Here is a 24056-nt window from a genome sequence, read left to right as displayed (position 1 = left end):
TGACAGCTCCTCCAGCAAACGTCGTCGTCGCTCGTTCGTTGTGTCAGAAGAGATTCGCGAAAAAAAAAAGTTTGCTGCCGTCGTCGAGTTCCGAGGTTCCGCGAGTAGTTAAAATGGCTGGTTTGGTTCATGACTGTTTCTCGATCGGGAGCACCGTGGCCTGCACGACCTGCTACAACCAGAACATCGAGGGCGAGGTGCTGGCGTTTGACCAGCAGACCAAAATGCTCATCCTGAGTATCCTTTTGCAACAACAACCAAAAAAATAAAAATTGGGTTGGCACCGCGGCGGTGTCGTGGAATCTTCTCTTCTTTGACATTACAACAATGGACTGGATTGTTGATAAATTGTTTTTTTTTTTTTTTTCAGGGGTTGAAGTTAACTTTTTTTTTCAGCAATATTTTGCGTAATTCTCCTTAACCAAGATCTTCCGCGCTAGAATGTTCATCCGCCAGTAACACTTCAAAATTGAACGACGTGTACATTGTGAACCTGGCGCTCTGCAGCGATGTCCAGGTCGTCCAGGAAGTGAACTCCATACCCGATCCGCCACAGTCGTTGAACTTGCAGCGCGTAAGTGATTTGGTAATTTTAAGTTCCGGAACACATCCGGTTAACGTACGCACCTTAAATTTCAGCTCAGCACACGGGTCCGGAACCAGGTTGAGCAAAAGAAGCGACAAGTGTCCGCACTAGCCGCCGGAGTCAGCCAGGAGGGGCAGAATCTGTTTCTGGCCATCGCTAGAACGATTAACCAGGTACGGGTTCGAGTAACGATCGTGTTGAAGGGTCCAATTTAGCCCCTCAATTTTTGTCTTTTGCAGGTGTCGTGGAATGGACCGAACATTGTCGTGTTCCAAGACGTGACCATTTCACCCCCCTACAAAGTTGATAACGTGAATGGATCTCCCGACTCTAGGCAGCTCACCTACGTGAAGAAGATTGTATTTTTTTTTTCTCCACATATTTCTTGCTTTATAAGAAAAACATTCTTTATTTTTTAACAGGTTGAAAAACACGTAAATGATCAAGCAACAGCAAACTCGAATGTGCCACAACAGGCGGCGGCGACAGTGAATGCCAAATAGTGACCGGGAATCGGAGGCGCGCGCAAGGACAGGGGTAATAGGAACGTTTAACTAGAAAAAGGCCGATCGCGAAAAAAAACAACAACATATAATACTGGGACAACAACACTTCAATCAACCAATAGAAAAAGAACAACAACAGAGATGTAAGTAGTCTTTTTATTGTGGTCCCCGTTGAATCTGTCCCATTTCACCGTGTCTCTCTTCCCGACTCATTACGCAGTGGTCTAACTAGTTGCATCATCCGGGTGGCTCGGAGTTGTTTGCTGCTAGGCGAATCAGTCTCGTCAAGTTTCCATCAGTATCAGTAATGCAAGAAATAATAAAAAGGGGAAAAATCAGTAATGCAAGAAATAATAAAAAGGGGAAAAACTCAACCATTGAAAACAATTTGAGCATGTCGTCAAATCATTATTTTCTACGAAAGCCTCGAGTATCTAGTTCAGTTCAACTGCAGTCCATGGAGAATATTCAATTGGATGAACTACGCATAATTGCCTCAAATGTTTGAAAACATGGGAAGTGACGTTTTAGTCTATTTGGAAAATACAAATCTTTGTGTTGACCACTTTCTTGCCACTGGGATAGGGCGCCGAATACATATTTAACAGTCCGAAAAATTTAAGTCAGAATCTCAAAACAGGCATTGGACAATTATACAGCAATTTCATTTGAAATGAGCCTAAACCGAAAAAAAGTTCTCCGATCCGGAAAATTTTAGCGATGACCTATATATGTTTGGGTATCAATTTTTTGAAATTGAAAGACGCAACTTTTGGTACCATAACATCTGTAGGTCATCGCTGAAATTTTAAAGTTATCGCAGTTTTAGTGGAAAAAGTTGATTTTTTGCCGATTTCGTCATTTTCCCGTTTTGCGCGTCGAAAAACTCAGTTTTTATTTTCAACAAATCATATCTCCGAAACTTACGGTTCGACATCGCCAATTTTGATATGTTGTGTGAAATTTTGCGAGGAATCCGATAAAAATATTTTCAGACATAGGCTCTTTGGTCCAGACACGGTCAAAACGCCATTTTAAGTTTTCATGCGACTTTTTCAAATGGTAAACTAGATTTTTGAAACTTCTTACTATTTTTCCCAAATAGCCAAACTCATCACCTTTTTTTGCGTCTAAGGCAGCTAAAATCGGATGAAAATGGCGCGGAGATATAATTTTTCGAAAAAAGAGGTTTTTGCGAAAAATGACGAAAAAGGCCATTTTTTGAACCACCCTAGCACGATGTAGGTCACCCTAATGGCCAATCAAAAAAATATGGGTCTAATTATTTTGGCCAAGGAACCCCCAGAAAAATTTTGAGCCCGATCGGAGAACTTTTTTTCGGTTTAAGCTCTTTTCAAATGGAATTGCTGTATACGTAGAACGGAAGTCCGAACAGACACCTACTGTTTCATGCGTTGCACTTCTTCTACATTAAAATCAGTTTTCGGCAAAATGTTCTTTGAAGTATCCTTTAACTAAAGCAAAATTTGCATAATTAGTCAAAAGTAGCAACTAAAAGCATGATTTTGATTCATCGATCGTATCTACAGCATGTCGAAGATAGATGTCGTCAAACAATGGAAAATATTTAAGAAAGTGAGGGAACAATGTACAATGCACAGTACGGTGCCCAGAAAAAATACCCCTGCTCCACGGATGTGTAAAATATATTTTTTGGGTTATTTTAAGCATCGTTGCCAATTTTGAGCGAAATTGGTTGAGAATAACCCATTAATACCCGAGCCTAAAGTTAGTGAAAACAATTTTTTATACAAAAATGACCAAGGGTGGATGATACTGATGATACCTCTTCGGTTGACGCCCAGGCGAGGAAAACTCCCGGAAGGAGCCCTATACTACATCCGTAATGCTGTTAGATCATCTTGGTCAAAACAGTTTAATTCTTTTTTTTTAATTAAATATGTCATTATTGAACTTTCTTATAATAATTACATTTCTTTTACATGCTAAGTGGTATGGCATATCTTTGTTGTATTTTTCGTTTTATTATTAACTGTTCACATTCATTTATTTACTTCAAATTGTTTTACATTTTTGCATCGAATCGAATACATTTGGATAAAAAAAATCACTTTAACAATTAATCCTAACTTCGCAATTCGCAATTTTCAGTGTAAGAACGGGCCTTGACCGATCTTATGCACTAGGTTCCCGACGAACACGCACTGCCCTTACACCTACATCTCACCCTTGCTCTGAGTCAGTACGAGCAGCACGCTAATATTTAAGAAAGTGAGGGAACAATGTACAATGCACAGTACGGTGCCCAGAAAATATATTTTTTGGGTTATTTTAAGCATCGTTGCCAATTTTGAGCGAAATTGGTTGAGAATAACCCATTAATACCCGAGCCTAAAGTTAGTGAAAACAATTTTTTATACAAAAATGACCAAGGGTGGATGATACTGATGATACCTCTTCGGTTGACGCCCAGGCGAGGAAAACTCCCGGAAGGAGCCCTATACTACATCCGTAATGCTGTTAGATCATCTTGGTCAAAACAGTTTAATTCTTTTTTTTTAATTAAATATGTCATTATTGAACTTTCTTATAATAATTACATTTCTTTTACATGCTAAGTGGTATGGCATATCTTTGTTGTATTTTTCGTTTTATTATTAACTGTTCACATTCATTTATTTACTTCAAATTGTTTTACATTTTTGCATCGAATCGAATACATTTGGATAAAAAAAATCACTTTAACAATTAATCCTAACTTAAAACTAAAACACTAAATTCATTGAAATATTCAAAATTATCAGAACAAGTAAACCACAAACTGTATTTTAAGATAAATCCTTTAAGCGTTCTTACTTGTTCCGCACGAGTTTTGCAACCACGCAGTCATCTCGATCTCGATGAAAATGTTCAGAAGTTCTTGTGGTTAAAACAGGTCACTGCTGCCTTCTCTGGTTGATGCTGGTTGATTTTCCCTCGGTTGCTGACTAAAGCCTGGAGATGTTGTATTCTCTACAACTCTTTGCCGCTGATTCAACGGTAATGGCTGCAGATTTGGAACCACTCGCGCAGATCCCGCTCTAGGTGACGCCAAAGCAGGAAAATCCACGTCCGTGAAAGATGGTGTGATGTTTTTTACGACGATTTGGTTGATGCCTCGTCGTCGCTTGCTGCCGAATTTTTACAAACTCAGCATGTTTTGGGCAGCTTCGATTCTTGGTAGAATGGCCGCCGCCGCAATTGAAGCATTTCGCTTCGATGTTCTCGTTGATTGTTTCGCAAGCTTGAGTTTTGTGCTCACCTCCGCAGGTTGCACAACGACTCTTGATGAAACAGTTCCTTCCACCATTAGGTTTTACGCCGACTCGATTTTTAGGTTAGAAATTTGACAGCTTGGCTGCACTGTTTACATTTTTTGCACGTGTGTCTCAGTAAAAATGTGTGTGCGTGTGCGCTCATGACGTCACGCTGTAAAACCTAATAGAGCTATCTACGTACGCATGTATTGCGTATACGTACACGATGGATTTTTAGGTTAACATTTGTGGTCGCCAGCAATGGTAAGCTAGTGTGCGTGAGATCGGGCTTAGATAACTCTATATCCAAACTGCAAACAGTTCGAACACTGTGTCACGTCACGGTGCACTGGACGATAACGTTCCCAAGTCACAATGATGTTGAAAATAGCCCGAACTGCCTTCAGCTCAGACGGCCTTTTCGATCCTTTCTCGAAATGAACCAGGTACAGTTGATCACGATACTTGATGTCCTTGTTGTGTCTCGTCATCTTGACGACTTCGATCACGTGCAACTTAAGAGTTTTGAGCTCTTCTTTCAGCACACTCAATCCATGTCGTACAGGCCTCGGAGGACCTGTTTCATGGGGCGTTTACCTGGATCGTCATGGCTGTAGTATTCAATCTTGGTGTTGTTCAGGAAATCCCGAACGTAGTGAGTCCATCAGCACACAAGCGAATGGAAGCTCGTAAAGCACCAGATTTGATAAACCCGGTCAGCCACTTTCGCACCGAATCCGATGACGATGTTTTCACAAAAATGGGTGGCACCTTTTCCCGTCGTTCACATTCTTCCTTCTCGCTCACGTCCACAGGGAGGGTAGCGAACTGGTTTCCAGACGAATTTTGAGCGTCCTTGCTCAAACTGCCTGTCTTTACTGGTAGCACTTCGGCATTCTTTAGCTTCTTCAAATCTGCCGCCTCTTTTTCTTGCCGTGAGGCATTTTTGCATTTTTTAACACTTTTCAGCAGCTAATATCGAGGAGTACCTCACTGATTGGTGGTCCACAGAGTAATGAACAGTTTAACTCTGGTTCCTTGCTAGTGTCCTATTTTCTTAAGCCCACGTTGGCTTGGTTTCGTCATCATGATGGCACGATGTGACCTAGCTGGTGGCTTGTGTAAACGGCTGGGCGGGCATGGTAGTCCTTTGACCAACGAGGGTCAGAGTCGAGACGGCCAAAAGAAATAGGCGCACCAATGTGGGAAAGAGAGGTACCTAATTAGTGATTGTAGACGGTATTGTTTTGAATCGCAGAATGTGAAGTCAACTGTGGTCGATGTACCTGAAACATCGCAGAATGAGGTGGTCTTATTTCCATTTTCAGCTACCATTTATCTTCTATTTCACTGATTTTCTAACACGGCTGTTCGGTCCTGCGACCGAAGTTTTTGACGTTTTGAAGGAGAATGAAAATTTGCGCAGTGTCCAACCCCAAGCCTACTACGATCGCCCAGCCGAAAGCATCGACGAACCCCTCGAGAAACGCGCGCCGTTAGCGAGTTCGGAGAGTGAAGACGCGAATAAAGCTTTTTAGTTTTTAAAGAATTCGCGGGTGTGTTTCATTCTGGAACCTTTCCGCCCAAGCCCAATCACAAACATTTGGTCCGTTCCGAACCGGATAAGTTCCGCGAGCACGGGTTGGACGGAAATCTTCCGGAATCCGGTGAAAACCGTGGTGGAAAAGTGGACACAAGCTGCAAGCCAAGATGGCGGCCTGAAGTGCTTTCGTGACTGGTCGAGTTAAAACAAGATAGCTACTTGGAGCGTCTTGAAAAAATGTGGTTTCTACAAGAGGAATAGTGGCTTAAACAAGCAAACGTGATCCCGGCATTGCTCAATCTGTGTTTTGGTGGTGAACGGCAACCAGTTTGCGTTCTTCTTCTTCTTGGTGGTTTTCAATCTGAGCAATGTCGGTGATTTCGAGTGTGAGTGTGAAGAGCAAACCCGAGGAAGATGTGGAGAAGAAAGTGAAGCTGCTGGTCCGGAAGCGTGGCCAATCGATGGCCAAGGTGACCAGCACCAAGAAAGCTGTCGACACGGCCGGACACGGCCTTACCACAACGCAGGTGCTAGAGTTCCAGCAACGGCTTGACAACTACTACGCGGAGTGGCATTCCTATCACGACCAAATACTGGATCTGGTCGATGATGAGGAGTTGCAACACCACATGGAAGACTGCAATGTTTTAGAGTATCAGTACGCGCTGGTGCTAATCGCCCTGGAGACCGTGACCCTGGCGCAAGCACATCAAGAGAGAGTGGTCCACCATCAGCAACCGCTGAAGGTCTCGGTGTCCAGCTTCGACACCTACCTCACGGCACAGGGCAAAATGTTGGAGCGGTCTGAGGTTGCAAGTGACTCAGCGAAGAGTGGTGAACAACCAGAGCCTGTCGGAGAACCAAAAACCATGGCGTACAAGTCCCACGTGGCCACAATAGCAGAGAAAGTTTCAGCACGATGTGAGTTCTGTGCTGGCGAACACATCAACTGCGGCTGCCCCGATTTCGCCAAGCTATCAACCAACCAGAGAACCGAGAAAGTGAAGTCGCACCGACTGTGTTTCAACTGTCTGCAGAAAGAACACAGCGCCAAAGAGTGCAGGTTGATGAACTCCTGCAGAAAGTGTGAGAAGCGCCACCACACGTTGTTGTACTTCGAAAGCGCCCAGCCGGCCAGATCGTCGCACGTCCAGTCTGAGTCCAAGCCCGAGGAGTCGAAGCCGAACGAGTTACCGGAGCCCGAGTCAGTAGCAGTGGAGCAGCCAGCAAGTGGCTCGTCCGCAACGTCGTGTGTGTGCAACCAGCCTCGTGTCGACTCCCACGTGTTTCTGATGACAGCCATCGCGCAGGTGGTGGATATCAGCGGCGCAAAGCATCAGTGCACAGTGTTCGGAATGGCAAAATTAAGTGGAATAAATTGATAACTCCTTACAGGGATGCCATATCTACGGATTTCTCCGTAGATCTACGGATTTCAGCCATTTCTACGGATCTACGGATTGATCTCTAAAATCTACGGATTTTCATGCTGGCTGATAATTGTATGAAGGACGTGAAATTATATTTTTGCGAGATAAAAATGTTTTATGAAAACGTTTTGAACAATCTGTTTTAGAGAAGAAGTTTTGAGGAACGTTAAAATGAAAAGTCGTTTAGGAGAAATGAGGCGATGGCTGAAATCCAGTGCAGCTTATCCAGCTTTTGGCGTTCGAATGGTGAACGCCCGAAATGTCAAAATCACGCAGTGGTACCAACATTACGAAAAAAGTGTGCCATGGCATGACAGCCGCATTTTTTCTAATGTTGGTGCTCTTGCGATTTTGACATTTCGTTCAACATTCGAAGGCCATCTTCGCTTAAAAACCTGGTATCCAGTAATCGATAAGTATTCGATCTAGTGGGTTGAGGTCACGTCAAGTCGATGATTGAAAAATAACAGAGTTCCCAAATGAACCGGTTAGGCTAGGTTCACCTATAAACTTGGTTCGGCTTAAGCCTCAATTTGTGGTTCAATCCTGGTTCAGTGAACCATGAACCATGGCTTAAGCCAGGCTAACCAGGCTAATGAGAACCATAGGAATAATGCACTGTGTAACAAATATTAGAGTGTAGCAATGTTACAATGTAACATTCATTATACCGTAACATCCGTTACACCGTAATATGATTACACCGTAACATTGTTACACCACAACATTCGTTACACCGTAACATTGTTACACCGTAACATTTTTACACAGTAACATTATTACACCGTAACATTGTTACACCATAACATTGTTACACCATAACATTGTTACACTGTAACATTGTTACACCGTAACATTGCTACACCGTAACATTGTTACACCGTAACATTGTTACACCGTAACATTGTTACACCGTAACGTTGTTACACCGTAACATTCGTTACACCGTAGTTTGTTACACCGTAACATTGTTATGCCATAGCAGTGTTACTACGTAACATTGTTACACCGCACCATTCGTTACACCGTACCATTCGTTACACCGTAGTTTGGTTACACCGCAACATGGTTACACCGCAATGTTACGGTGTAATCATATTACGGTGTAACAATGTTACGGTGTAACAATGTTACGGTGTAACAATGTTACGGTGTAACAATGTTACGGTGTAACAATGTTACGGTGTAACAATGTTACGGGTTCCCTGACTGAAAAGTCCGTCGGACGTCCGTCGTTTGTCGTCCGTGCAAACGTACGACGTCGCACGACAATGTCGTGCGACTTTCGCGCGAATGTCATACGTTTTTGCACCAAAATGTCGTATTTGTCGTGCGATCGATGATCGAAATTGTACGACGTTGTCGTACGACATTCGACCGACGTCGCACGGTTTTGTTATTTAGAATGTCGTGCTATTGTCGTGTGCTGTCATTTCGGATTTTTACGTTATGTTGCAGTTAAAAAAACGGTTGTTTTGTTTTTATTGTTTTTTTTTATTCAAACTGTCAAAATTTCAAAAAAAAAAAATTACTTGTTCACTTAATTTAACTTGCGGATAGCCGATTCTTCTCCAACTTGACTTCCTTCGGGATTTGCCTTGACCGCAGCTTCCGGCTTGAATGTTGGTATTCTTCTGAGGCGGCCGTGGCATCATCTTTGCCGTGTTGGACTTTTGCTCCTCGACGAGCTGATCAAAACCCGGATGTGACACCTTTGCGACGATCTTGGACCTCCGACGGATTGATGTTTACCGGAGTACGAGACAACGTGGGTTTGTGGAGTACGAGTACGAGAAAACGTGGCTGCTTCCGTGGGTTCTACGGAAGCCACGCGGGACCACACGGGGACGCATGGTTTCCGGCAGGATTAGATCAGAATATGTTTGTTACCTGAAACATATAACATCAATCAACAATTCTCAAGAATTTATGAATTGAATTCAGATTTCAATAATAATAATAATAATAAAATTTCAAGACAATAAAATTTCAAATATGTAATATTCAAATATTTTGTAACTATAAAAGAAAAACTAAATTTATTTATTCTCGCTTACTTTTACAAAATGTCCTATGCACATAGGAAACCCATGGCGCATTGTTTTTTTTAAAGGAATCTAGAATAATCAAAATTTAAGCATTTAAAAAGAATTATAAATGAAGATACCTAAAAAAAAAAAATTTAAAAACGTATAAAACTCAAATTACTGCAAATAATATAAAATCCGAAAATATTATTATTATTATTTACAAATTGTACCGAATTTGAGAATTTAAAAAAAATAATGGTCAAACGTCAATAATCAAATTCTTAAACTCTAAAATTCTAAAATTCTAAAATTCTAAAATTCTAAAATTCTAAAATTCTAAAATTCTAAAATTCTAAAATTCTAAAATTCTAAAATTCTAAAATTCTAAAATTCTAAAATTCTAAAATTCTAAAATTCTAAAATTCTAAAATTCTAAAATTCTAAAATTCTAAAATTCTAAAATTCTAAAATTCTAAAATTAAAATTCTAAAATTCTAAAATTCTAAAATTTAAAATTCTAAAATTCTAAATTCTAAAATTCTAAAATTCTAAAATTCTAAAATTCTAAAATTCTAAAATTCTAAAATTCTAAAATTCTAAAATTCTAAAATTCTAAAATTCTAAAATTCTAAAATTCTAAAATTCAAAATTCTAAAATTCTAAAATTCTAAAATTCTAAAATTCTAAAATTCTAAAATTCTAATTTAAAATTCTAAAATTCTAAAATTCTAAAATTCTAAAATTTAAATTCTAAAATTCTAAAATTCTAAAATTCTAAAATTCTAAAATTCTAAAATTCTAAAATTCTAAAATTCTAAAATTCTAAAATTCTAAAATTCTAAAATTCTAAAATTCTAAAATTCTAAAATTCTAAAATTCTAAAATTCTAAAATTCTAAAATTCTAAAATTCTAAAATTCTAAAATTCTAAAATTCTAAAATTCTAAAATTCTAAAATTCTAAAATTCTAAAATTCTAAAATTCTAAAATTCTAAAATTCTAAAATTCTAAAATTCTAAAATTCTAAAATTCAAAAATTCAAAAATTCTAAAATTCTAAAATTCTAAAATTCTAAAATTCTAAAATTCTTAAATTCTTAAATTCTTAAATTCTTAAATTCTTAAATTCTTAAATTCTAAAATTCTAAAATTCGAAAATTCTAAAATTCTAAAATTCTAAAATTCTAAAATTCTAAAATTTAAAATTCTAAAATTCTAAAATTCTAAAATTCTAAAATTCTAAAATTCTAAAATTCTAAAATTCTAAAATTCTAAAATTCTAAAATTCTAAAATTCTAAAATTCTAAAATTCTAAAATTCTAAAATTCTAAAATTCTAAAATTCTAAAATTCTAAAATTCTAAAATTCTAAAATTCTAAAATTCTAAAATTCTAAAATTTTAAATTTTTAAAATTCTAAGATCCTAATATTCTAAAACAGAGTTCCCAAATGAACCGGTTAGGCTAGGTTCACCTATAAACTTGGTTCGGCTTAAGCCTCAATTTGTGGTTCAATCCTGGTTCAGTGAACCATGAACCATGGCTTAAGCCAGGCTAACCAGGCTAATGAGAACCATAGGAATAATGCACTGTGTAACAAATATTAGAGTTGTGGTTTGGTTGAGCGTTTTAGCAGAATGCATTACTGTGAATACAAAGAGACGAGTTGTTCCTTTTAATTCCGCTATATATTTTAATATCTTGACAGATACGTATTTCGTCTACTACTTGCAGACTTCATCAGTGTTCTGTTCTCGAGAACAGAACACTGATGAAGTCTGCAAGTAGTAGACGAAATACGTATGTGTCAAGATATTAAAATATATAGCGGAATTAAAAGGAACAACTCGTCTCTTTGTATTCACAAATATTAGAGTGTAGCAATGTTACAATGTAACATTCATTATACCGTAACATCCGTTACACCGTAATATGATTACACCGTAACATTGTTACACCACAACATTCGTTACACCGTAACATTGTTACACCGTAACATTTTTACACAGTAACATTATTACACCGTAACATTGTTACACCATAACATTGTTACACCATAACATTGTTACACTGTAACATTGTTACACCGTAACATTGCTACACCGTAACATTGTTACACCGTAACATTGTTACACCGTAACATTGTTACACCGTAACGTTGTTACACCGTAACATTCGTTACACCGTAGTTTGGTTACACCGTAACATTGTTATGCCATAGCAGTGTTACTACGTAACATTGTTACACCGCACCATTCGTTACACCGTACCATTCGTTACACCGTAGTTTGGTTACACCGCAACATGGTTACACCGCAATGTTACGGTGTAATCATATTACGGTGTAACAATGTTACGGTGTAACAATGTTACGGTGTAACAATGTTACGGTGTAACAATGTTACGGTGTAACAATGTTACGGTGTAACAATGTTACGGGTTCCCTGACTGAAAAGTCCGTCGGACGTCCGTCGTTTGTCGTCCGTGCAAACGTACGACGTCGCACGACAATGTCGTGCGACTTTCGCGCGAATGTCATACGTTTTTGCACCAAAATGTCGTATTTGTCGTGCGATCGATGATCGAAATTGTACGACGTTGTCGTACGACATTCGACCGACGTCGCACGGTTTTGTTATTTAGAATGTCGTGCTATTGTCGTGTGCTGTCATTTCGGATTTTTACGTTATGTTGCAGTTAAAAACGGTTGTTTTGTTTTTATTGTTTTTTTATTCAAACTGTCAAAATTTCAAAAAAAAATTACTTGTTCACTTAATTTAACTTGCGGATAGCCGATTCTTCTCCAACTTGACTTCCTTCGGGATTTGCCTTGACCGCAGCTTCCGGCTTGAATGTTGGTATTCTTCTGAGGCGGCCGTGGCATCATCTTTGCCGTGTTGGACTTTTGCTCCTCGACGAGCTGATCAAAACCCGGATGTGACACCTTTGCGACGATCTTGGACCTCCGACGGATTGATGTTTACCGGAGTACGAGACAACGTGGGTTTGTGGAGTACGAGTACGAGAAAACGTGGCTGCTTCCGTGGGTTCTACGGAAGCCACGCGGGACCACACGGGGACGCATGGTTTCCGGCAGGATTAGATCAGAATATGTTTGTTACCTGAAACATATAACATCAATCAACAATTCTCAAGAATTTATGAATTGAATTCAGATTTCAATAATAATAATAATAATAAAATTTCAAGACAATAAAATTTCAAATATGTAATATTCAAATATTTTGTAACTATAAAAGAAAAACTAAATTTATTTATTCTCGCTTACTTTTACAAAATGTCCTATGCACATAGGAAACCCATGGCGCATTGTTTTTTAAAGGAATCTAGAATAATCAAAATTTAAGCATTTAAAAAGAATTATAAATGAAGATACCTAAAAAAAAAAAATTTAAAAACGTATAAAACTCAAATTACTGCAAATAATATAAAATCCGAAAATATTATTATTATTATTTACAAATTGTACCGAATTTGAGAATTTAAAAAAAATAATGGTCAAACGTCAATAATCAAATTCTTAAACTCTAAAATTCTAAAATTCTAAAATTCTAAAATTCTAAAATTCTAAAATTCTAAAATTCTAAAATTCTAAAATTCTAAAATTCTAAAATTCTAAAATTCTAAAATTCTAAAATTCTAAAATTCTAAAATTCTAAAATTCTAAAATTCTAAAATTCTAAAATTCTAAAATTCTAAAATTCTAAAATTCTAAAATTCTAAAATTCTAAAATTCTAAAATTCTAAAATTCTAAAATTCTAAAATTCTAAAATTCTAAAATTCTAAAATTCTAAAATTCTAAAATTCTAAAATTCTAAAATTCTAAAATTCTAAAATTCTAAAATTCTAAAATTCTAAAATTCTAAAATTAAAATTCTAAAATTCTAAAATTCTAAAATTCTAAAATTCTAAAATTCTAAAATTCTAAAATTCTAAAATTCTAAAATTCTAAAATTCTAAAATTCTAAAATTCTAAAATTCTAAAATTCTAAAATTCTAAAATTCTAAAATTCTAAAATTCTAAAATTCTAAAAAATTCTAAAATTCTAAAATTCTAAAATTCTAAAATTCTAAAATTCTAAAATTCTAAAATTCAAAAAATCAAAAATTCAAAAATTCAAAAATTCAAAAATTCTAAAATTCTAAAATTCTAAAATTCTAAAATTCTTAAATTCTTAAATTCTTAAATTCTTAAATTCTTAAATTCTTAAATTCTAAAATTCTAAAATTCGAAAATTCTAAAATTCTAAAATTCTAAAATTCTAAAATTCTAAAATTCTAAAATTCTAAAATTCTAAAATTCTAAAATTCTAAAATTCTAAAATTCTAAAATTCTAAAATTCAAAAAATCAAAAATTCAAAAATTCAAAAATTCAAAAATTCTAAAATTCTAAAATTCTAAAATTCTAAAATTCTTAAATTCTTAAATTCTTAAATTCTTAAATTCTTAAATTCTTAAATTCTTAAATTCTAAAATTCTAAAATTCGAAAATTCTAAAATTCTAAAATTCTAAAATTCTAAAATTCTAAAATTCTAAAATTCTAAAATTCTAAAATTCTAAAATTCTAAAATTCTAAAATTCTAAAATTCTAAAATTCTAAAATTCTAAAATTCTAAAATTCTAAAATTCTAAAATTCTAAAATTCTAAAATTCTAAAATTCTAAAATTCTAAAATTTTAAATTTTTAAAATTCTAAGATCCTAATATTCTAAAACACTAATTTTCTGAATTTTTAAATTTGAGAGTACCTCAATACCAGAATCATTTAATTCAATTCGTGATATTTTTTTAACTTCTGTTTTTCATTAGCCTTTTTTTTAATTTTTACATTGTAATGTCCTTGAAAATTTTCAAAAGTTAATAGATCTTTTCCAATATATAATTTTAAAATTTGGGATTTTTTAGATTTTATTTTAAAGAATTTTTTAAAGTTTAAAATATTTAAAAGAAATTAAAAACTTTAACATTTTGAAAACTAAAAAAAAATTTTGTAAAATTTTGGAATTTTGATTAATTTTTGTATTTTGCAATTTTTTTAATTTTTAGAATTTTTAAAATTTGTATTTTATTTAAAATTATCAAATATTTAAGATGTGCATTTTTTTTAATTTTTAGAATTTTAAGAAACTTACTAATTTTTAAAATGCAAATAGAATTTTCAATTTTTTATTTAAAAATATAAATTATTTGAATTTTAGCATTTTTAGAATTTACAATTTTGGAATTTTAGAACTTATATTTTTTGGAATTTTTGAATTCAAAATTCCAACTCGCGCGACTTACGTTTTGAGAATTTACGAACGTTATAATGTTAGATTTTTAGTATTTATGAATTGAAGAATTTTAGTATTTAAGAATTAGGAAATTTTAGTAATTAAATTTTCGTTAATTTCAAAATTTTCACATTTAAGAAATTAATTTTTTTTTATGTTTGAAGACTGAGAATTTTAAATTAATAAATTCTAGAATTTAAGAATATTAACAATTTGCACAATAACAAGAAATTAAATAAAATTAGAATTTTCAATTTCTTGCATTCTTAAGTTCTGGAATGCTACAATTTGAAATTAAGAATGAAAAACTTTATAATTTAATTTTACAATTATCAAATCAAATCAGCGTTGAAGTTTTTTTAAGCTTTAGTATTTTAGATTTTTTCATTTTTCAGTTTGGAATTATTGGATTGAAAAGTTAAGAACTTGTGATGATCATCCCATTTTTAATTTCGATCGTCCAATCGCACTCCCAGCACACTTCCTCCATCGTTTCTAAAACATGACTCACCAGTTCCATTAGATATGCGAAGCAACCTCCCACGGAAAGTAAAACACCAAACACTAACCGCTTCCTCGATCGCAAACTGGTTCCTTCCCGTCCCGTCTTCCGGAATGGCCCATATTTCCCGTCCTCCTCCTCCTCCTCTTCCTCCTATACCGCCACGAAGACCGCAATCTGAAATACAAGACAATTTGATTCGGTCGCTCGCCTACTCCGGCCTGAACTTTCCGGCAGAAAAAGTAATTCAACCTAGAACACAACTTACCTTTAAACTGTCCAAAATCCTCCCAAAGCCTAAAACCAACAACAACTGGTTCGACTCGGTTGCAATCAAGTCCGAACAAGATCAACTGAAGAGAATTGTCAAACTGATAATCGACGTCGAATTGAAGGTAAATCGATGGAAAAAAAACAATGTCGGGCATGTCGAGTGTTTGTCGTACGTTTGTCGTCCTTTCGACCAATCGATATCGAAACGGTAAAATCAAAACCGTGCGACAACGCGTACGACGTGCGACATTTTTCAAACAGGGTTAATGAATGTTGCGGTGTAACAATGTTACGGTGTAACGAATGTTGTGGTGTAATAATGTTACGGTGTAATCATACTACGGTGTAGCGAATGTTACGGTTTGAGCATACTACGGTGTAACAAAGCTTGCCGTTTAGCCTAACATTCTTTGATCAGGTTCAAGCCAGGTTCAAGCCAATGGTTCATTTTGGCTAGCCTCGCCTGGTTTGAACCAAATGAACCATGGCTCACGGCACTCAGTGAGCCTGAGCCGACGGTGCTTGCCGACGTGTGGTGTGAACCTGAACCAAAAAAATGAACCTAGCCTAGCCGATGGCTTAGGCTCGTGGGAACACTGAAAAATAATTATGTTGGTGTACATAAAACATTAATAAATAATTTAAAACAAAATCGTAACATAAGTTAAACTTGAGTTAAAAGGCAAATTTGGATTGAAATTGGAACATGTGGTGTGTATTGGGCCCAAGAAACAAAAAAAAAATATCCCAAAACATTCTGTTTCTTTTCGCAATCAACTCCTAGCGCTTTGCGATGGTATACTAAGTTATTCTCCGGATCAAAAACTTAAACAAAAATTGAGCATAGGAATATTGTATATGGTTTTGAGTAACTTTCTCTAAGAAAAGGTTACAAGCGAAAATTCCACATAATTTTTTCGCGTGTTCATGAGGTCATTTTTAGTAACTTTTGCTCTACGAAAATGTCACTTTTCTTCAGGGATGCACCTTGGGCCCAAGGGGCCCTTGGCGAAGCATCAATTTTGCGCCCTCCTTAATATTTCCCCACTTTGATGAATTGATTTTAAATTCAAATGTTTCCCGATTGCTTTAAAAAATTCTGATTTAAAAATTGCAATTGGAGTAGTAAACAGGTTGATAAAAAAATCCCTAATCCAGTTTTCTTGTTGCAGTATTTTCAAATCGATGATTTAATTGAAGAATTCGACGACGTTTTTTTCCGCTAGGTTCGCTGTTGTTCCAGCGGTGTTCGGAATGACAGCTCCCATACAGTTTGAGCAGTTTTTAGGGAAAAATCGCGTTTATAATGAAAAATCAAGCATTTTCAGAAAAGTGGGGTATTGCAAAGTGTGGCAATTTTGCTAACGATCATAATGCGTGGTGATTTGTAGTGATTAAATGTGACTGGTATTTTATTTAAACGATTTTTCTAAAAAGATGATTGATATTTTAGATAACTTGAGTTAAATTTTGCAAAAGTTAAAAGTAATGATGAAATATTATGTAAAAGTGTTTAAACTTTACTTTTCTTCCCGTTTGACCAAAATATTGACCTTAAAAATGCATTTTGGTGATTTTTTTGGAAATTTTGGAAAAATTCGAATAACTGACAATTTTTGAGAAAATTATTGTAATTATGCTGTAATATGACTCTAATAGTTTGTTCTATCAATAATACACACATAAGGAGCATTATCAATCAAATAAATCTTATTTAAATCAATTTTTCAAAAGATCTTTTGGTAAATTTGACGAAAAAACATGACAAATTAACTCAGTGTCTATGATTTATACATCATTCAATTCGTTTATGCGATTGCCACACTTTACAATAACTTTCATCGACGTTAAAATATATTTGAAGGAGATAAAAATCAAAAACTGCAAAAAAAATTAATATTTCCAAGCACGCTGTCATTCTGATCATCGTTGCGTAGTGCTTCTACTCGCCACCAGGATGCGTGCACGTTTCTGTCGAATCTCTCAATTTCTAGTTTCTATTTTCTACTATAAATTGATATAAAATTCAAAACTACAATTTAAAAATCAAACATTGAATCTGTTTTTTAAATTAATTTTAGAATAAAAAAAATTTAAGTGTTTTTTTATTTAATTTTTTATTTGTGAAATCTTAGGCCGATGCAAATATTTAAAAAAGTTTTTGTCCCTCGGCCCTGGCCGAGGTCAAGGGGGGGGGCAAAAATAAAAAAAATATAAAAATTTAAATAACAAGCTATAGTCTCCACATTTAAATGAAAAAGTGTTTTAAAATGCATTTTACACTAGTTCAGTTGTTTTGCAATCATTAGTTTTCAAAAAATCTAAGATCTGACAAAAACAAAAATTGTATCAAAAAAAAGATTTTGCATCGAAAATTTTCAAAAAATCTTAAGATTTTTTAATAAACCCAAACATGCTAAAAATGATTTTAAATGCAGGAGAATGTATTTTAATTTGATTTCAGCTGGTTGCACTTGAATTTTCATTGAAATTTTGAAGTTTATTGTAAAAATTTTTTTTTGCCCCCTGATTTTTCGGGCCAATTTTGGGGGGGGGGGGGGGGTAACAAAAACTTTTAAAAATATTTGTACCAGCCTTAATAACTAAAACCAAATTTGCTTCGAGATATGTTCAGAGCCTTAATGTGATAAATGAGCAATTCTCTGAGATTTCGGTCATTCGATTTTTTTTTGGTATTTTTTAATCCGGCTGAAACTTTTTTGGTGCCTTCGGTTTGCCCAAAGAAGCCATTTTGCATAAATAGTTTGTCCATATAATTTTCTATACAAATTTGGCAGCTGTCCATACAAAAATGATTTATGAAAATTCGAAAATCTGTATCTTTGGAAGGAATTTTTTGATCGATTTGGTGTCTTCGGCAAAGTTGTAGGTATGGATAAGTTCGACACTGAAAAAATATGGTAGTTAAATCATTTTTGTATGGACAGCTGACAAATTTGTATGGAAAATTATATGAGCGAACTAATGATGCAACATGGCTTCTTTGGGCATACCGAAGGCACCAACAAAGTTTCAGCCGGATTAAAAAATACAAAAATTAAAATTAAAGAAAAAAGACCGATTCCGTAGAAAATTGCTCAAATGTGTTAATTTTGGCAAAATAACGCTGTAATATTCCACAACCTGAAATCCATGTAAAAATTAAAAAATATATATAGACAATTTGTAACTTTTCTCCATAGCAGCACGTCCCTGATTTTTTTTTTGTACATAAAAAAGATAAAAACAAAATTCATATAAATGTTCCAATAAATGTTTTGTTAAAAATGTTAAAAAATTTATCAAATGACTGATTTTTTTTTTGAATTTATGACATTAATATAATTTTCATGAACGGTCTACACAAACAATTTTCGAAAACCGCCGTAGGCCAGATAAAATGTCTTCGCTGCCGGATGTTAGGTAGCCCTGGCTTAGCATTTGCGGAAAATTTCATATTTTCTAAATTTAGATAATATTTAATGAATGAAAGGGCTATCTTGAATAAAAATAAATCGTGCTGTTCGGTTGACATTTTGAAAACTATCTTTTTTATTTTTTATATTTAAGTGGCTGTATCGCAAGAACGAAAAGACAAATCTACAATGTTTTTTAGACGATTTTTTTTAAAAATTGTACTTAAATAAAAACTAAAAAAAAACGAAATATAACGATAATATAACGAAATAGCTAGAATAAAAATATTTTGGGTTCCCAAGACACCAACCACCTGGATTTTTTTTAACAAGTCTACGGATTCGACTTCCAGCAGACCTGGCATCCCTGGATCGGATAGAGAACATCAAGGTCTAGTTGAGATAACGCATCACGCATCGGGATTTCTGGTGGTCTTCCTCGGGCCCTGAGGGTATTTTTCAACTTAATTCTGTGAACATGGTGATCTGGACACGCCCATACGAGATGGTCGCCAGGTTGTTTAAAGTCTTGCGTATTTCCGTGAGGAAAAACGCAGACTCCCTGGTCGGCTTCAGAGACCGGATAGCCTCAACAGAGCTAAAGCTATCGGTGAAGATGAAGTAGTGGTCAGGTGGCATGATCTCGATGATTCGCAGTGCGCAGTAAACCGCGGCTAACTCTGCGACATAAACCGAATTCGGGTCCTTCAGCTTAAAGAACAGCTGATAAGATGCATGATAAACACCGAAGCCCGTACAGCCGTCGAGCTTGGAGCCATCGGTGAAGAATCTGTTGTTTGATGGAACATGGTTGTACTTTGATGCGAAGATCGACGTCACAACTCCCCGCAGAAAATGGTTTGGGATACCGCGAGTATCGGTTTTCATGGACGTGTCGAAGCCAATCAGGGTGCTGCTGGTTAACGGAGGCGTGCGCTGTACCGTTGTGCTCGGGCTCCACTCCCACGATGACATAAAGTCATAATATAGAAGCATGCGCCGAGACTCAACGTGAAGGTTCAGCAACGTTTCAAAGTTGTCAATTACCAGTTTATTCCTGTAATCACACCGGATCAGGAACCGGTAAGACAGTTCGTAGTAACGAGTTCGCAGAGGCAATCCCAAGACAATGCGAAGACTTCGGTACTGTATCCGCTGGAGAACCAACAAGCGTGATTTCGCAGCTGTTTGGAAGCAGAAACTGACATATTCCAGCACCGAGAGTATCGTTGTCTTGTATGTACAGTCGAAGCAGGTCAGAAGGATGAGCACCCCACCGGTTGCCAGAGACGCTGCGCAGAAAATTAGTTCTTTGCAGGCACTTTTGCTTCAGGTAGTTAATGTGCTTCCCCCATGTTCCCTTTTGATCATAGATGGTACCCATGTACATGAAGTGGTCCGACTGCTCGATAGTCTTTCCCGAGAGAGAAAGATTGAGCTGTGCCAGTTCATGCTTCCCCGTAAAAACGACCAGTTCCGTCTTCTCCGGAGAGAATTCAGCCAAGTTGTTTAGGGTATCTTGCAAGGGTTCTAGCAGATCGATTTCTTTCTTGGCAGCGATTGAAACCACTGCGTCATCTGCGTACTGTATAAGGGTGCAGTCTCCGGTCAAGCAATCGTCGATGTCGCTGACGTAGAAGTTATACATGGATGGACGTGAGCCTTGTGCCAAACCCATGTAACTTATCCGGGTGATTGCCAGATCACCTTGCACAAAGTGCAGGTGATCTGGCAATCAACAGGTTGATGAGGAAGTTGCACATCGTCGGATTGAGACCGCTCCGCCGCAGCTTTACTCCCAACACCTCGATGGAGACTGAATCGAATGCACCCTTGATGTCTAGAAAGACGGAAGCCATTTGCTGTTTTTTACCACGGGCTATGTCGATTCTTGTGGCCAGCAAGGCTAGACAGTCGCTTGTTCCCTTGCCTCTCCGGAAGCCATACTGCGTGTCTGACAACAAGTGCTCTCGTTCCATCCATGGTTCGAGGCGGTCGAGGATCATCTTCTCCAGCAACTTGCGTAGACACGAGAGCAAGCTGATTGGACGATACGAGTTGTGGTCGGACGCCGGCTTACCGGGCTTTTGAATGGCAATCACCCGGACCTGTCGCCATTCGTGTGGAAATATGTTCTGCTCCACCAACGTGTTGAACAGTTTCAACAGACGCTGCTTGGCGACGTCCGGAAGATTCTTCTGCAAGCTGAACTTGATCTTGTCCGGACCAGGAGCAGTGTTGTTGCCCGTCAATAGAGCCATGGAGAGCTCTACCATCGAGAAGGGAGGATTAGAATCGCTCCCATCAACAACGTCGAATGATGGTTGTGTCGATACCGAGTCCGGGCACACCTTTTTGGCGAAATCCAATATCCACTTGTCCGATTTTTCCACACTATCGTTCGGAACGGAACCTCTACGCATGGCCCTCGCAACGCGCCATGAGTTTTACTTTATGGACCTTTTACGGAAAAAAATCGAAACAGATTTGTATGGCTCTTGGGGAGCGGCCTGGACGGAAAGCACGCATCTCCTCTTTCTTGCCGGAGGTACAGGACAGCCTCTCGCACTTTTCCACTCTTATATAGGACAGTAATAGTAAGAAAATCAAAACACTAATTAAATAATCACTTGTTTTTATTTTTATGAAGGCAGACCTAAAGATTTTCTCACAATGCGTTTGGCTATTTTGTTAAACTCATCTCTGTTTTCGCGCCACATTATTGCTGCGTCCACATTCGCTCCAGATTCGTCATTCGGTTCTGCGTAAAAAAAAGTCATGAATATTTTAAGTTAATCAACACAACGAGAATATACTATACCTGCAAGCATGCTAACGACACTCAAAAGTATTTTCTCTACACTTTGCACCGGACTCCAGCGCTCTGCCGATAGTTCGTATCCTAGGATTGAATTTGAAATATTAGTTTTTCCTTTACAAATGGAATTGATATACTTACCAAGTGGATCGTCCCCCGGGGCATGTAATATTGAAATACAAACTCTACCGTCAGCAAAAACTGAAATAAAATAGTAAAAATACACATTTTATGCAACATTTTACACTACACATCAACAACTTGGTGCATTTTAAAAACATACTGTTTGGATGAAACATCTCACAGGTGAATCGCATTTTTGGTGGACTCAGAGGATAGTCTGGCGGAAAGACGAGTTTTGCCGTAAACACCCCACCCTCGAAGCAGGTTCCTTCCGGGCCTCTAAAATGTAAAATTTAGTTCAAACAACTCGGTCATTTCAAGGTTCAAATTAGTTCCTACGTGATGAGTGCCTCCCATTCGAAAAAATTCTCCTCGCTGATTGGTCCAGCAATAATCGAATCTATTGGATTAAGCGTAAGTTCTGTCGAGGGGAGCAAAAATGAATCGGATTAAGACAAAAATAACACAAGTTCTGCGGAATAGAAAGTAAGTGACCATGTAAATAATTGACCAAGGCCACGTAGGTTGGACGTCAAGTCGAGGCCAAGTCAGCCCCTCCCGCGCCTAAAACCGATACTTACGGCGATACTCGGCCATAAGGCGCCTCAGCGCAGAACCAGCCATAACGAACTAATAGTTTTTGTTTGCTAAAATGTTAAAATTAAAACTTTTTAAAAGGTTTTCTCATTTGCACCATTTAATATTTTTCTGACGTTTTTATGTTTTCCGTTCTGTCATGCAACCTGTGACGTTCCCCGGAGAAATCGTGCACGGTGATTACAGTTTGACCTCTTTTTATTAAATGTTCACCCAGTTACCAAAACGGAATTGTTAGGGCATCTCCACCACAGGGGCCTAATTGCGTTGCAAAGCTAATAGAGGAGAAAAGCAACTCGCGACAAAATTTTGAGGCTAGGAATTTTGACAGGTATGATTTTCATAAAGTATTCGCCTCCTATTCTCTCCCACAGAAAACTTGGGAACGAGGTAGCTGTCAAACTAGGCCAAAATGTTAAAGTCACTCACAAAATGAACTTTGAGTGATTTGAGTTCATTTCTGACGTCACGATTTTCTCCTCTATTGCACCCGCATCAAGCCCACCGCGGTACTTGTGCGAGAGCCAATTTAGTCTCAAGTTCATTCGTGTTCATCCGAATCTAAACAAAACTCAGGTTTGCTCCGGGATCTAACGGGAGCAAATCATCTGAAGGATGGTTTTTTCAAGCAAAACAATGTATACATACCATACCAATCAGCATAGCGCACCAGGTACGCGTGCTGTAGCAAGAAGACGCTTCCATCTTTCTCGGTCTTGTGCTGCTACTCTCCAATTTCCCAGGTTACAGATCTTCCGGATATCACCATTCACTTGGTCTCCCCACCGTGCGCGCGGTTTCCCTGCTCTTCTGCCTGTTCCGCCAGCTGGTTCAGCGCGGTCAAATAGCAGTCTTACAGGCTGGCTTTCGTCCATTCTGGCGACATGGCCGGCCCACCTGAGCCTCCCGATCTTCGCCTGGGTGGCGATGGTCGGTTCTTCAAGAAACGCGTGCAGTTCGTGGTTCATGCGTCGTCGCCACACTCCGTCAGACACCTGCACTCCACCGTAGATCGTTCGTAGCACCTTCCGTTCGAAAACTCCAAGGGCACGTTCGTCCTCTTGCCGCATCGTCCAAGTCTCGTGGCCATAGAGGACTACCGGTCTAATCAGTGTTTTGTACATCGTCAGCACGGCGTTGCACTCGATCCGAAGTAAGGGTTTTCCGTAATCCGAAGTACGCACGATTTCCAGCAAAAATACGAGTCCGGATCTCTTTGCTGGTGTCATTGTCGGCGGTTACCAGCGATCCTAAGTACACGAACTCGCTCACCTCCTCCAACTCATCACCATCCACACTTGGGGGGCCGACATCCTTCGAACCCCTTCCTCTCATGTACTTCGTCTTCGTCGTATTCATGCCAAGTCCTACACGCCTTGTTTGTACCTTCAGTCGGGTGTAGACATCCGTCACCGTCTCCAGGTTTCTTGCCACAATGTCGATGTCATCGGCAAAAGCAAGCAACTGGTAAGACTTGTTCATAATCGTGCCACTCGTTTCAATGCCCGCCCTTCGAATGATGCCCTCAAGAACGATGTTAAAAAGCGCACAGGATAAGCCATCACCTTGCCGCAGCCCTCGGCGTGATCCGAAGGGTTCCGCTAAATCCCCCGAAACACGCACGTGACACATCACACCATCCTAGGTAGCTTTGATCAGT

At 37.5% G+C, this 24056-nt stretch overlaps 2 protein-coding genes across 3 annotated transcripts; one reads left to right on the top strand and one right to left on the bottom strand.

The window, feature by feature from the left end:
* On the top strand, positions 1 to 1409 carry LOC6052692 (LSM12 homolog A). Its single transcript, XM_001868884.2, has 6 exons — positions 1 to 237; positions 441 to 574; positions 640 to 759; positions 826 to 945; positions 1009 to 1235; positions 1313 to 1409. Exons 1-5 carry the CDS (start codon positions 114 to 116, stop codon positions 1087 to 1089), a joined length of 579 nt encoding a protein of 192 aa, XP_001868919.2. The 5' UTR covers positions 1 to 113; the 3' UTR covers positions 1090 to 1235; positions 1313 to 1409.
* Positions 1410 to 21476: 20067 nt separating this feature from the next.
* LOC6052689 (ubiquitin-conjugating enzyme E2 G2) lies at positions 21477 to 22586 on the bottom strand. Of its 2 annotated transcripts, XM_038257933.1 has the most exons (7): positions 22513 to 22586; positions 22381 to 22446; positions 22139 to 22220; positions 21960 to 22078; positions 21818 to 21877; positions 21680 to 21760; positions 21477 to 21619 (listed from the first exon to the last, which is right to left on the bottom strand). In XM_038257933.1, the coding sequence occupies exons 2-7, from the start codon at positions 22421 to 22423 to the stop codon at positions 21501 to 21503; spliced, it is 504 nt and encodes a 167-aa protein (XP_038113861.1). In that variant the 5' UTR covers positions 22424 to 22446; positions 22513 to 22586; the 3' UTR covers positions 21477 to 21500. The 2 variants fall into 2 exon arrangements, with proteins under 2 accessions (XP_038113861.1, XP_001868916.1); XM_001868881.2 differs by having other exon boundaries at positions 22381 to 22558.
* Positions 22587 to 24056: the final 1470 nt, after the last annotated feature.

This window comes from Culex quinquefasciatus, chromosome 1, assembly GCF_015732765.1.
Source record: "Culex quinquefasciatus strain JHB chromosome 1, VPISU_Cqui_1.0_pri_paternal, whole genome shotgun sequence".
In the NCBI taxonomy this organism is placed as follows: domain Eukaryota; kingdom Metazoa; phylum Arthropoda; class Insecta; order Diptera; family Culicidae; genus Culex; species Culex quinquefasciatus.
Note: the sequence above shows the minus strand (reverse complement) of the source record. Positions and strands in the feature narration are given on the sequence as shown.

Bases quoted from the DNA above. Each gene is read 5' to 3' on its own strand.
- LOC6052692 (XM_001868884.2), top strand. From the start codon at position 114: ATGGCTGGTTTGGTTCATGACTGTTTCTCGATCGGGAGCACCGTGGCC. The intron at 238-440 runs GTATCCTTTTGC...CTTCCGCGCTAG, and splicing joins GACCAAAATGCTCATCCTGA to AATGTTCATCCGCCAGTAAC. The intron at 946-1,008 runs GTATTTTTTTTT...ATTTTTTAACAG, and splicing joins TCACCTACGTGAAGAAGATT to GTTGAAAAACACGTAAATGA.
- LOC6052689 (XM_038257933.1), bottom strand. From the start codon at position 22,423: ATGGCTGGTTCTGCGCTGAGGCGCCTTATGGCCGAGTATCGCC. The intron at 22,221-22,380 runs GTAAGTATCGGT...TCCCCTCGACAG, and splicing joins CCTTATGGCCGAGTATCGCC to AACTTACGCTTAATCCAATA. The intron at 21,761-21,817 runs GTAAGTATATCA...ATTCAATCCTAG, and splicing joins CCCGGGGGACGATCCACTTG to GATACGAACTATCGGCAGAG.